Source organism: Mizuhopecten yessoensis, unplaced genomic scaffold, assembly GCF_002113885.1.
Source record: "Mizuhopecten yessoensis strain PY_sf001 unplaced genomic scaffold, ASM211388v2 scaffold716359, whole genome shotgun sequence".
Taxonomy (NCBI): domain Eukaryota; kingdom Metazoa; phylum Mollusca; class Bivalvia; order Pectinida; family Pectinidae; genus Mizuhopecten; species Mizuhopecten yessoensis.
In genome coordinates, this window is record NW_018480077.1 from 1,093,083 (window position 1) to 1,108,454 (window position 15,372).

General features: G+C 35.4%; 1 protein-coding gene across 5 annotated transcripts in view; it reads right to left on the bottom strand.

The window, feature by feature from the left end:
* Positions 1-1,477: 1,477 nt before the first annotated feature.
* LOC110443739 overlaps positions 1,478-15,372 on the bottom strand; it is a 58,916-nt gene continuing 45,021 nt past the window's right edge. For all 5 annotated transcript variants that reach the window (XM_021488120.1, XM_021488122.1, XM_021488121.1 and 2 more), the window contains 3 exons: positions 10,497-10,778; positions 6,463-6,564; positions 1,478-1,994 (listed from right to left, as the gene is read on the bottom strand). In XM_021488120.1, coding sequence (XP_021343795.1) covers positions 1,926-1,994; positions 6,463-6,564; positions 10,497-10,649 — 324 coding nt within the window. In that variant the 5' untranslated portion in view covers positions 10,650-10,778 and the 3' untranslated portion in view covers positions 1,478-1,925. The remainder of the gene's footprint in view (positions 1,995-6,462; positions 6,565-10,496; positions 10,779-15,372) is intronic.

Genomic DNA, 15,372 nt, shown 5'->3' on the forward strand with positions numbered 1-15,372 from the left:
TGTGAAGTACTTGTAATACTGTTACATTGTAATGAAGCTTGTCAGTGTGAAGTACTTGTAATACTGTTACATTGTAATGAAGCTTGTCAGTGTGAAGTACTTGTAATACTGTTACATTGTAATGAAGCTTATCACTGTGAAGTACTTGTAATACTGTTACATTGTAATGAAGCTTGTCACTGTGAAGTACTTGTAATACTGTTACATTTGATATTTAGTGACTACTAAATACTGCAAGATACAAACTTGATGCAATCATTTTATATGCTGAAGTGGTACCTGTCTAAACTGGATTTATACTGCAGTGGTACCTGTCTTAACTGAATACCACTGGGGATCAAAACGGTTTGTGATGTAAGGGGATTAGGTTTACAGATGCTTTATTTATATGATAATGTATACAGTCGTTGGAAGTTTGATTGATGCAACTTTCCAGATCAAATGTATGAACATTTATCCTTTATCAAAATTGTTCCATGGATTTAATACATATTCAAATGCAATTTTTATTGCAAAAAAGTATTACTAGTAAAAACAAGAAGATGAGGAGTGTGTGTATGCATACTTGCCCAAGTTCATATATTCTGTGCATGTGTGTGTGTGTGTGTGTGTGTGGGTTGGGGCCTTTTATGTTTATTATTTACACAAATGTGAAAAGTATTGGCTTAACTTGAAACACGTGCATGCAAATAGATGTCCAGTATTTTGTTATTATTATAAATTTAAGAGTTATTGCCCTTGTACCACAAAACCTGCATAGAGATCCAGAAATTATTAAATATATATTTGGACAAGTTTTAGGATGAAGGAGGAATGTAGTACATTTCACATGGTATGGATTTAAGTTTGTTTTGTTTTTTTTCTCAATAAAGTTTTTCATTTGTATTTGAATTTTGGCTTTGTTCTTGATTTATGAATATTTTATATGTTTTCCAATTACTGTGGCATATATCACATTCTCAAAAGAAAGTGATTAACTAAGAACCTGTAATGTATCAATAAATGGTTATTTTGACGTGGTTACAGATGTAATCAAATAAATCTTACGTTGGAAACGTACACAGGAAATTGAATTGGTAACACTCTGTAATTACTGTAGGTAACTTTTAAAGGAGGGATAACTCCAAAACATCCCTATTCATAGGGCAAATAAAAAGTGATATTGTTATTGGGCTTATTTTTTAGAACTATGGGATGCATCGCCAATGAATAACACCCTGAAAGAGTACACAGAAAATTAAAATTGATAACACTCGGCTAATGGAATAACTCTTATAGGGAGATAACTCCATAACTTTTCAGAAGACAAATAAATTAATTCATCGATATTGAGCTTAGGGGCACACGATGATTCATAATTTAAAATAGTGGTTTTCACTATTTCAATCTTCGGAGAAATTATTTTTCCTTTGAAAATGACAACGGATCGACTGATGGGCCACGCCATCACACATTTACATAAAAACTGACGAAAGTCGAATATAAGATGATTATATTTATATTATGTGTTAATATAAAATCGACATTCACATAGCAATCTCATAAAACAATAATCTGCAGCCATCTGGTATAACTGATAATTTCAGCATTTGTACATCTGCCATACAAGTTCTACATGTATTGTAGTAAGAGGAGAGACAAAGTCGTCGCGAAGAAGGGCCGTTCTTCCTTTTATAATATTACCAGGACATTGTCTAAGGATGAATTTCACTGATCAACAACAATAATTCTTTCAGGAACATCCATGGTGTTCCAGACACCAGTACGCTCGAAACTTCAATTCAAAATGTTTTGTCGATCTCATAAATTTAGTGAAACTGTTCATGTGTAGAGCTTTCAGGATTTCTCCATGTTCTAGTTATTTTTGACCTCTCATAAGCTCCGACTGTAGACTTCTAAGGTATTGTGAGTTCCTTCAGCTATCTTTAAAGTTTAGCAAACTCCTCTGCGGCTTCACTGACATCAGGTGGCGGTCCCTTCATTTCCGACTGAACCTAGAAAACACGCACACAAAATCAGTTTCAGGGCAATTTTTTTTTTCTGAACATTTTAAGAGGAAAGTAAAAGAATGCCGTCACTAATAAGACTGGACTATGGTCTTTTTTCCGGATTACTAATTTGCTTATGTTTATCAAATTAAGCGTGATCTTGAGATCTCGTTAATTAGATGTCATTGCAACCAAATTTGACTTCACATTCGCAAAGAGTTCAAGTTCAAGTTCTTTATTACTTTAAGTCGGTTGACTTATCAGTTATAACATATACAAAACAATACAGGGACAACATACAATATGATACACACACACACACACCGTGGAGAGTGAACACTAACCAGCAATCAGCTCAGATCTCCTTTTGTTTGCTTGTATTAAAATTTGCCAAGATTTCGAATGTCGGATACATTCTCACAAGTAAGCAGTTGAACTAATTGATACATGCTTGCATGTCTTACATAATATTTCTTAATTAGTTTCAACCTTATATCAATATAGCAAGGACATTTTAAAGTGAAATGGAACTCAACCTCGACATCATTCAGGTCACATACTGTACACAATCTGTTTTGTCTCTCAGTTCTATTATATCTGCCACACTCAATATTTCACTTATGTGCAGACATTCAAATTTTACATATTAGTTTTAAATAATTTATATTTACAGGTTTTGATAAATAATGCTGGTGACCAAAATTACACACAAATTGATACAATACTCCTTTAGGAGAAGATTGAATTTTTTCTAAACATTCTTGTCTGAATATGTCACAAAGACGTTCTTTTATAATATGAAAAGGGTTATTATTTAAACTGGAGGATTCCCACACATTTCCAAGACCAATTCTGTATAATTCTTGTTTTACACTCATTAACCAAATGTCATTATTAGAAAGCATATCATCATAGCATGACCTTAGAATTCAATTTCCTACATATTTGAATATTCGTAAAATATTGAAATTTTGGAGAGAGTACCATTATATTTAACACAACATTTCACACTTTTATATAATGATCTGATCACTTTAAGAAGTTTACCTTCTACACCTTCTTTGATCATTTTATACCATAAATTCTGTCTGTTAATAAAATCAAACGCTTTTGTATAATCTATAAAACAACAATAGAGACGTTTTTTTTCTAGACAACATATCATTTGCATAAGTCGAACAACAAGAAATGGTCCTTTTGTCAAGTTGCCCTACCTTGACAAAGGGTTTACTTTGAAGTATAAACCGACCTGCCCAGATTAAAATGTATCAAATAAAAAGAACATTCTTAAATGTGAGGTTTCTCTAAATATACATAACAAAATGTGCAGGTTCACTTCCGGATATTTAATGATAAAGTTTTCTCAACCTGACTTGCATATTCTAGAAAAATTAACGTAGGCAAAGGAACGACTATATCTATAACATGCATATGCGTTCGTGTTTGCGTAGTGTGTGCATGTATTAATTCATAATTTTCACTCTCCTGAACAACTGCATTAACTTTGTACAAATTGTAAATGCATGTATTTTGTTATAGTTTACAGAATGCAGTGATTGAACTGAAATGAATTGAATTGAATAACTCTCCTGTAATCAGTGTTCAAACATTGTAATAATATTGAAGTACTACACAGGTTTTGCTAATCCTTTCTCGTGAAACTGAAGGACACTCACAATAACTCGCACACATCATCATCATCATCATCATCAAAGACACTCACAATAACTAGCACACATCATCATCATCATCATCATCATCATCAAAGACACTCACAATAACTCGCACACATCATCATCATCATCATCATGACTCTCACAATAACTCGCACACATCATCATCAACATCAACATCATGACACTCACACTAACTCGCACACATCATCATCAACATCAACATCAACATCACGCCAGAACCATTTCCATCCTGATTAACCCAGACAAGACTATACTAGTATATTATATAATAGATAATACAATATCTGACTTTAGGAGAGTGAAATATCTCAAAGGCATAATTACAATTTCAAAATGTAACTTTAAGTTATCGATGTTTTGTTGAGGTCCTACATGTACAGCACGTAGAGTAACTGCTGAAAAACGTACATAAGTTTGTCAAAATCGCAATGCCTGTTACCGGACCATAACACTATTTGCAAAAACATTCCTTGCTTAGTAAACAACAGTTGCACCTGATGCATGTTTTCTATTTTATATACAAAAGGCATTTAATACAAATATGATTATATAACAGATGCTAACATACAATTTTGGGTTCACAGATCTTCCTCATAAAATTGAAGATGGATGTTAGCAAAGGTTGTCTCTCTGACTCACTAAAATGTAACGCACACTAAAATATCTTGTCAAATTGGCAAAAAAGCGACACTTTAAGGCGCTGTTGACACTTGCATGAAGTCACGGAGTTGCATTTTGTTAATGTATCTGAGAAGTAAAAACCAGGTGTGAATGTGTAGTTATGGGATCGCACCTGTTGTCGTCACCTGCAATTTACTTTGTAAGGGTTTTTTTGTGTAAAAAATCCCTAATCCCTTAAAGTGGCCTTAAAACTTATTCTTCTATAATGCACATAAATGCGACTCATTATTTCCCAGGTAATTATTTATTATAAACAGCCTGTTTAACTGGTATAAAACACGTTATACTAATGAGGTGTGTACACGTACTACATGTACATTACATACAATTCTGTCGGTAAGCCACCTATATAACACAGCCAAATCATTTATGCATGTAATGTGAATTATAATTTTGACTTAATTTTTTTTTCTACGGGTTCTACCTGTTTGCTTATCTCATCTGGTGCCCTTCGCCTAAAACATTAAAGTCAAATGTGATGAAATATGCTTTACACCTGACCTGGTGCATTAGATTTTAGGCAAATTTTATTTCTTGTCCCCGCAGGTGTTATTGTGTTTAGTTTCATCCCGGTGGTAAGCCAATCCCTCATGAAAAGTGGTTGTGCATGAAGGCTTGTTTCCTGATTTTTAAAAACAAAAGTTATACACCTATTGTGTTACACTACGATGAATGAAACCGCAAGGGAAGGAGAAGTTCAAACGAAACGCTAATACCTGGACTAAAATCTACGGACCACAAAGGTTAACACGACCCTAAGCTTTCTAGCTATATCTTACACAGAAACAAAACCTAGCGTATTCTGCTTCGTGCAAACATGCTATATACTATATCCTATAAACAGGGATCGGATTTAACAATATTTCAGCGTAGCAGGAAATTCCTGATCCTCCGTTAGAATACTACAATGTACTTGCTGTTATTTTTCTGTTTTGTTGCAGAATTAATGGTTTTGGTACTGCTTTGATTCGATGCTATGTTTTATCAATAATGAGTGTTTTTATTGATAAATTAATTATATCTTAACACGATGGACATAATTAGCATGGAAGGGGAACTGAAGTCTCTCGGGCGTCTCTACTGACTAAAACGAACGTTAACTGTTTTCTAGCTTGATGCTAACACCTCTGCAGGTCAACAATGTTTTAAAAGCCACTATTCGCAATGCTTTATTTACCCTATTTCATGGCAGTGTTTGAAGAAGACCCTTTTTCATGGCAGTGTTTTAAGAAGGCACCAAGAATTATAATGGTGTATGTTACCTTTAACGACAATTTGGACAGAGTTGAATTAAATTACATTCATTCAAAATAAGGTTTTTGTTTCGTTTTTGGGTTTACGTCAAAACAACATTTGGGGCCAGGTGAAGATGGATGTGAAAAAACACATCACCAAAAGGAAAGAGTGGGTCCGCGAACATATACTAAAGTTTAAAGGTCCAGAGTGTTGTAATGGGGCAGCAAATCAATGTTTCTCTAATGACTAATATTAGATGAAGATCTAGAGCAGTCAAGACGTAACCGTTTTTACAGGCAGATAAACTGACAGCGATACTAAATCATTGCAGGGGTGGGGAGGGTTGTGAAAGTCAGGGATACCAACTTATTAAACACTGTCTGGAATATTGAATTCGTACAGACTACCCGATTATTTCCTTAATGTCTAGTTCTAAAATATAATCGACACTATTTTGCTTCACTTTGAAATAAACCATAAAGGATATCATCCATGTTTTTGTTGTTTTTTGTTTTGATACGATGAATTATTGCTTCTCTCGATGGACAATGCATTAATAGAAATACTAAATCAGGTAATAATGATATCACATATCACTTTATGAGCAGCACACGTTCATTGCACAGTACTAAAATCATGTCATGCGATTTTATTACGGGTAGATATAGAACTGAATCAATATTTTGTCTCACTTTGTAATAGATATGATGGATTCTTTTTACCTGATTCGGACTATTTGACTAACTGCGGTTGTATCTGCTTGACAGACCTCTGCCTTTTGTCAAACACCAAACCGTGAAAGACGCAAACAAGTTGCTCCTCCCAACAAGCGATAGAGTACGCATTACAGAAGTGCTTACCTTCTTGGGTGGTTTTGTAACCTGTGTTGACGCTAATGTTTCCTTGAGTCTGTCGAACTTCTTGTTGGCTTCTTCCGTTTTAGACTTTGTTTGAACATTTAACTGAAAGAAAATACCAGGATATGAGCATTATTAATGACCACGTGAACACATTTAAGACATAATGCTGGTATTTGATTTAGTTATCAGTGATAACACGAAAGAATGGAATCGATGAAGACAAATGTCATTAGGATGGTATCAACATAAAACGTTTGCTATATGTAGATAATATAAAGTAAGCAAAATTCTCAACAAATGAAACTGAAGAACGTGTTAGATGTGGACATATTCAATCATATAAATTACTTTATGCGTCTTATTTATAATTATATTTTGTTTTGATTTTTTCGTATAAATGATTTCCGTCTTGAAGGGTTACGCTATTGCAGACAAGACACTCGGGATACTTTTACGAACTATTAAGGGACTAGACATGTCAAATGGGTACAAAATAACTTTTAAAATAAAATCGGTACATGCATGAGTCGACAAGATGTCTATCGTACATGTGTACATGTTTTATATTTTAAAATAATTACAGTATCACATAATTCCATCCATATAACAGACATACTTATCACTGGCTTCCTACGCTTTCTATGGTAAACAACACTATATCATATATATCATCGAATATATATATTGTTGTGAATGTAACAAAAAAATGTATTAAATTGGTGTGAGTCGGCAGGATTTTAATCACGGCTATAATATATTCAAGATTAATTTTTTAAAGATGGTAACAGTAATACATAATTCTATCTTGAAAACGTAATGTTTAATTTTCCTGTTTTTCCTTTCAGAAGTCGGTAAACGATATACATTATTCTGATGAAAATTTATTTCAAATTGAATTCTGATATACTGTTACGTAATGTGAAAATGCTGCTAAGGTACTAGACTGAAAATAGAACCAAAAGCGCACATCAAGATTATAATTGATGTCATCATGAGATGGAATTAATTTGATTTTTTTTATACCAGGTATATCTGATTTGAATGTTCTTATTTTGTTGAAAAGAGATTGAAAACAAATTGCAGTAATTACCTTCATCAACTTACTCTTATACACATTAAACGCAAGCTTATATTTAAGTTTCACGTTTCATCTAAACGTTCATCTAGAATTGATGTCAGACTTACTGGGAACTTTCATTCATATCACGAGTGTGTCACCAATACTAAACAGATAAGAATAGCCTTAACACACTGAGATACAGACTGATACGTACATCAAAGACCTGGCCAAAACACAGGTAAAACACAGGTAATAACACAGGTAGATATGCTAATTAGCCAAACAAGACGAGCACAACACGGAAACACGACAGACAGGCATCAATAACACCGACACAGAGAACAAATTTGAACAGCTGATGGAAGCAGGCAGTGCGGTCGACAAATGTTATTATCATAGGGATTTTCTTTCGATTAGTTGATAATCTTCGCCACAGCGATGGTGAAATGAAAGGGGTGTTCACAAATGAACGGACCACAGCTAGAGGACTTTAAAGTGCTAACACACTGAAAAGTTCATATTTTCGACATGACAGCATTACATCTCGCCCGCTTTCTTTTAGAAAAATGCCTAATCAGAAACGGGAAATATACACCATAAAATAAAAGAGAATGTTAGAAACATAGAGACGTCCAATGTTCCAATGAAAGCAGCAGACCAATTTGGGTCTCCAGTGTATTTCCGATAGAGGATACAGAATAAGTATAACACGATAATGCAGGGATTTAACCAGTGGCTTAAAAACCCTCAGTCTTGGTACAGTGTATTGTCTTTTTAAAACATGTGTTTACCGAATTTTCCCCGTTAGGAAATTTCGGAGCTCTCCCTACAGTCCCATATTCATGCTATGAATGAAATAAACCAGATCGATCGATTACTGTCGCCTCAGGCGTATTGTCACTCAGATCGACTTTCTGTATACTAGAGTGTATTGCTAAGAAGGATTTTTTTTGTATAGCTCGTTGATGGTTCTTAACCTACTGTGTCAACGTTACGTTGTAACGCGATGTATTAATATACTCTGTGACTGAGTAATCCGAGAAACGCACCGAAAGTTGGTCAGCTTTCGGAATGAGATAAAACAGGAAGAGTTATTTGAAAGTAGTTAGAATGAACTACCATGTACTTTTTAATAAATAACAACGAAAGAAACCACAATGTAACTAGAAGTCCAAACGAATTATGATGTAAGTTATTACAAAGCACGGTCCTGCTTTGGCGTTGTTGCCAGACTTGTGTTTGTGTGGGCGAGATCAATGTGCCGAATACACACACACACCCTAGAAACGACCCGACATAACCATGATTTAATCAGAGAACATGAAAACAGATAACAGCAAGCACATCGCGCATCCCAGCAATACAACACATGTAAATTACTCAGTTGACCTCCACTCAGACTAAGGTATCCAAAGTTCATGCCCTTTTGGCCCCTCTCTCAAACCTATGCAGGATCAATAGAATGAACATCAACACAATTTCTTCGTATATACTTCACGTTCTATAGCGTTTATAAAAAGTTTGCGTTTGTTTTGAAATCCGTTGGCTTGAAACATGTCTTGTATATAAGCGATAATTTCTTAATGTTTCGAAGTTTGCTTATTCTGTTTAAGTCACTTGAAGTAAACATCTTAGGTAAAGGTGATAAAGCCTACTCTAATTGCGATCTCTACATGAGTGTTTTTTGAACTATCAGAAGAACTTGTCTGGTGACGATCCCGAAGAGTCGCATACATTAACTCATTCACCCCTGAAGACACATTTGAAAATTGATTGTTTGTTTGGGGTTTTACATCCTCACGATACCTTAGGTCAACAGACGAAGGAGTCCACAGATAATGGGGTCCTTTTAAGTCAAATTTAAAGTATCATCTCACTGAAATGTCATTACCTTGACATTAAGCTTTAAGTTGGTAGCTGTAAGAACTGTTTTATTCATTCAGTTACTTCGGCACGATATTTTAGCAAAGAAGCACGCTAAAGTAGGCACAAGATCAGCGCTGTCGTATGGAGGCATATACACCAACATACCACTTCCAGCAAACATGGTTACATAACAGACATGGAGAAACCTCCTGAAATTACCCAAGCTGTTATCAGGACGCTAAACCAAGATGTTATAACAAACACAAAATACACAGATCCCAAATGTTTCAGTTAAAGTAGAATTTCCTATCTCAATCTGATGTTATATAAACTTTATTTATTTTATTTAACAACAATTATGAAACAAGTTATTTCAACTTATATTAATCACACTTGTTGGCCCGGATGTTAGCGCGTGGGGGTCTTAGTGTGGGAGGAAACCGGAGTACCCGGAGAAAACCCACGTGGTCGGGCAGGTGACCCCAACCTTTTCACGTCCGATCGGGGAATCGAACCCCGGCCGCCTTGGTGAAAGGCAAGTGCGCTATCCACTGCACCACCCGACCACCCAATCTGATGTTAAAGAATAATATATAACTGATTTAAAATGTTTTAACAATGGTAAACATTCCTTGTGTAATTTACTTCGTAAGTTGAACGATTTCCGATATCGGGCTTACCAACAGTTTCGACAGTATATAAAGAAATTTATACATTCTAATATATTTTTTCTGATATTACCAACTTTTGTCTCTCTTGACATAACTGTGAACTGATTTTTAATTTTGTTGTTGTTGTAAAAACGGCCAGTAACGTGCTCCATGTATCAACTCTCTATACCAATGCTATTATTAGTCAATGAATTTGATTTGTACCGATGATGTATGTTTATAGTGTACTGACACTTTATGGCCGTGCAGCACCGCGCGATAGAAAAGGGGTTAATTGTAAGAGAGTGTAAGGTGTCCAATGTGTTGCTATGGCTGTAACATAATATTTCGTATTTCATCAATGTTCCCTAGAAATAGACACAGTAGCACCATCAACCCTCCACAATTCTTCAGAGGAGCCTAATTAATTGACATCTAATACGCAAGCATAATCTCACCTTTTTAAGACTGCTGCTGACCATCTTTGTCTTGGCCTTTCTCACGCCGGCTACCTTAAACACTGCAGTCTCCTTCTTGGCCTTGCCCTTTGACTGATTAACCGTCGTCTGCCTAGCCTGTTTCTGTCCCTTAGTCCTGCCCTGCTTACCCATTTGGGTGGTCACTCCACACAACTCTTCGACAGACCACACGTATCTTATCAGTGTATCAGCGCCAAAAATGTCGCCCCGATCTGAAGCTGATGCCCCTGTGATCGCGTGATGCTAACTTGCGCGGTCTGCCTGTACAGAGAGAAAACAATATGAGTTTTAATTTGACATGGGACATAACACGAGTTCCTCAATCTGGGTCCAATCAGTACTCACTTCACAAGTTTCTCGATTCCAAATAACTAATTTGTGATAACTAGCAAAATCATAATAAATTTCTTGGCTACATGTGTACGGAGTACTAGAAATAATATAATAATAATAATAATAATAATAATACTGGACGCAGGCAATATGCCGATATATCCAGATCTGGAATATCGTCAGACACTATGCTGACGTCCCGGCAATGAATAAGTTCATTATTGTCTATCTCATGGTTATAGAAACAATCAGGTTGTCCCCAATACTTATCCAGACGGGATTCAAATGTTTTGATTGTTGGTGAGGTGACGACAGTATCGGGTAGGGAGTTCCAGTGGTTTACAATACGTTCTCTAAAAACATATTTTCTTAAGTTCAACCTGCACATCCCCTTTAGTAGTGTGAGACTGTGGCCTCTTGTTCTTTTGTTATTATTTAGGCATAAAAATCCTTCGCTGACCGCGTTATCGTATCCTCCGTGAGTTAGTTTGTACACTTGAATCATGTCTCCTCGCAGTCTTCTATGCTTGAGTGTTGGTAGTTTTAATATCCTTAATCTGTGATCATAGTTCAACTCCTTCATTCCCGGTATTTGTTTAGTCGCTCTTCTTTGTACATTTTCCAGTTCATTTATGTGTTTTTGTAGGTATGGATTCCATACGCTGGCCCCGTATTCCAGGTGCGGTCTTACAAGCGCTTTATACAAAAGACAGAATGTTGTATTGTCTAAATATGTGTAAGTTCTTCGGATAGTTCCCATTATTCTGTTTGCTTTATTGACCGATTCGTGGATATGATCGCTGAAATTTAGGTGATTGTCCGTAATAATTCCTAGATCCTTTTCTTTTGTTATGTTTTCCAAAGTGACATCGACCCTCCCATCTTCCGTATCTTTATACAAATGTAGTGGCGCGTTGTTTATGTTCTTTCCTAAGGTTAATACTTTACATTTGTCGGGGTGAAATTTTAACAACCATTTATCTGACCATTCTTGGAGCTGGTCAAGATCATCCTGTAGGGTAATATTTTGATCATAATTGTAAATTTTTGTATCATCTGCGAACAAGAATGTTGCTGCGTTGATTGTTTCTGGGAGGTCATTTATGTAGATTACAAATAAGGATGGCCCTAAAACACTACCCTGTGAAATCCCACTAGTTACCTCCATCCATTTAGACGTTTCACCATTGACTGATACTCTCTGCTTCCGGTTTGTAATATTGATTTGTTCTGCATCATGTATTATTTTTGTGCTTTTATTAATGACGGAACCATTTTCCTTTTGCCGTAGTTTTGTTAATAAAAGAATTACAATGTCATTTCGTGGTGTAGTCGGGGATTAGCTTACCCCTATTACGGGAATGCTGATTTAAAGGTATGTCTAAACACATGATTTGTCATATATCTGGTGAAAATATGCATACAAAATCTACAAAAATAAATACGAGAAAAAAGTTATCTAAGGTCCTTGGATGTTTGTTAGTAGTTTAAAATAATGAAAACATTTTAGTTCAAGATACAGGAAAGGATTTTGTCGTTTTTCCTAAAAAAGTAAAATATTATTTATGAAAATATGTGAAAACTTTCATGAAGCAATTGGATACAAAATTCCACGGGACAGGTCATCAAAAATATGAGCTATATTTAAATGTACGACCTTGAATGGCCACCTGATAAAACAGTGGTAATCTTGTTCACTACAATACGTGTTTATTTCCTGTTAAAAAGATCTCTAAAATGAATGTAATATCTCAGATATTTGTGCTGGTTCACGTTTCGGCCATTGTATATAATCTATAACGCAAACATAAAATAAAACTCGCATGTCCTTGCATCCTGTTCTCTTCTTCTGCGCTTTCTATTTCGCACACGAAAACGACGATGTGTGTAAATCTCGTATAAAAACTAAAATACCTGCCGCAATGTTTTGAAAACCTGGGTTGCCATCCTTTGAAGCTAGGTATACATGGACTAAGAGAGTTGCTGCGACCTTTGTGTGAAATCTTAATGGTTAATTTATAGGTAAACATAACGACATTTCGTAATACACAGAGCCATCAAACACCTATTTGGCGACGCGCGACCTTTCAGAGCATTGGGTTTATGACATCATTAATGGCGACAACAGAAATAAAATGACAATTCCTCAGATTTAATCACTTCATGAATCTTATAAGATATACGTGGCGTAATTTTATACCGTTAATGTATACAAAGATAGTAAAATAGAAACTTTTATTGCATGCTTTTTATTTGTTGGTCATACTTCTCGACGTTAATATTTCCCCAGGACACAGCAGATTAATTTAGAGCATGCATAATACCCATGACATCAGAGAAATAAATAAAAATCCTTTAAGTTCTTAATAAGAAAATACATTATTTAACTGATCACGCGGTGCCTACCCTTTTTTACTTTTCATCACGGAATGGAAAACATCAGTGCAAATAGTGTAATCTTAAAACGAACTGCGTATTGGAAACAAGCGCCCGCAATGCTTATCATTAATGCCACAGCAATGACATCAACCTAACATTGTTAGTCAGAATGTCAGAGGACAGAAAGCGTTGTATCAGGTTGATTGATATTTCCCTGACAATCTTTTTCTTGTTCTGGGTTGCCATTATGAAAAATTAATAATGCATTGCAGCAATTACGCTGTGGTTTAGACAGTCGAAGGTGACATTCCAGTTCAAATTTCAGTCAAGACCTTTACCTGATTTTCTACCACCGTAAAATACTTACATTACTATCAAGTTGACAAATAAACGTTTTACGTTGCGACAAAAGGGTAAAAACATGAATTGAGCAATAAGGGTATTATGACTTATTTTGCAATAGGAGCTCCAGTCTGAATGTAACATTGACGCCTTAATAATGTTTTTTTAATATCCTTGCATCAATTTCAAATCTGAACAAAATTTTAGAGCATAAATGTTTTGATAAATTTGTACATTTGTTTTCACTCTTGTCACAGTGTAAAGTCAGGCTTATATAGCACCAGTTATATTAATGTAATCGCCATAGTGTACCCGTGTGCGGATTTGGCATTGGGGTATCTATGTCCATCACGCGCCTCCCACTTATCGTGATATAAATGGCAATGTAATGTTAATCATTGGTGAAGACGGTTCACACGTTCTCGTGTCGTCTATAAAGCTTGCACCTTTGAATGGCTGCAATTTAAATGGTTTTATTCGAGAGGTGCTACGTTCCTGTGCTTAAGACTCGCGGATAAATGAGGTATCATTTAATCTGCGTTTTATTAGCATTGTTTGACCTGTTTACCTCGCCGCATTATCTGTCCGATCTCACATGCGTGAATGCTCTTTCATGTCTTTTTATTAAAGCCAGGAAGACGACAGGGAGATCCCATTCAGTTATCTCCGTCTTGTATCACACAAGTTTTTCCTCAATGAAATGTGGTTCGGTATTGTGAGATTTAACCAGTGTTGGCCGGGTGCATACATTATTCAGAGTAATATATGGACGACAATCTACGTCATTCATAAAAGTATTTCAGCTCAAACCTGGTGTACTGAATAAAGTGGTGGATGTGGTAAACTTCATTTTGTTTATAGGAATGGTCAATTTAATGTTTTAATTTTATAATTTTAAAAAGAACAAATAAGATTATGTTTGTCTCATATATCTGACGGTGTTCATTTTATATCCCTGTCATGCATATACCGTTTGGTAATTGTTATTATTTTGTATCCAAGTCAAAACATTCATGCATATTACGTTTTACATTACAAAAATTACAAAGATTTAAAAAAAAAATCATCTGTTTTATATTAAGCAAGTTTGTTACAACTGTTTTATCATAGTAGTTACTAAAATCTCACAGGTATAACTCATGCCATTATAACGACAGCCCAATATAAAGTTGGTAATGTTGTTCAGTAAGGGTGTGACTAGAACGGCCTGGACTTTAACATTTACACGTATACGTACAAGTCTCAACGATTCATGCCACGCTGTATACAAGGTACAATAATACTTATATATTGGTAAAGGAGTGATTGACACACCCAGTCTGTCAGCTCCCGCTGATAGCACCGTCAAATTGACAATACGGACATACAATATCTCCTTCGAGACTTGAACCCATGACCCGTTACCCGCACAAAATTCCGGTCCTGAAATATACACTATCTGATAAACTGACCATGTTTTGTTAATTCGTCACATTTTTGACAGTTTTAATCAAACACCGAACAATGCCGGTCTAAATATTTGACAGGACGTAACGTAACAGGCCCCCACCCACGGGTAGTTTGGCTGTATTCAGATAACTTTATTTATATCTTGGACAGGGTAAAATGACACAGACGAACCAACACGCGATATGACGATACCGTCAGGATAATGTTTATACGGAAATTAAATACTTAACGAGGTGGATTGAAATCCATACGTAATATATATGATAAAGCACCAAATACATTCGTTCAGCACATTAAAATTTGATCTCAGCAGTTATGGCCACTTTACCAACATTTCTTATATACACTCACT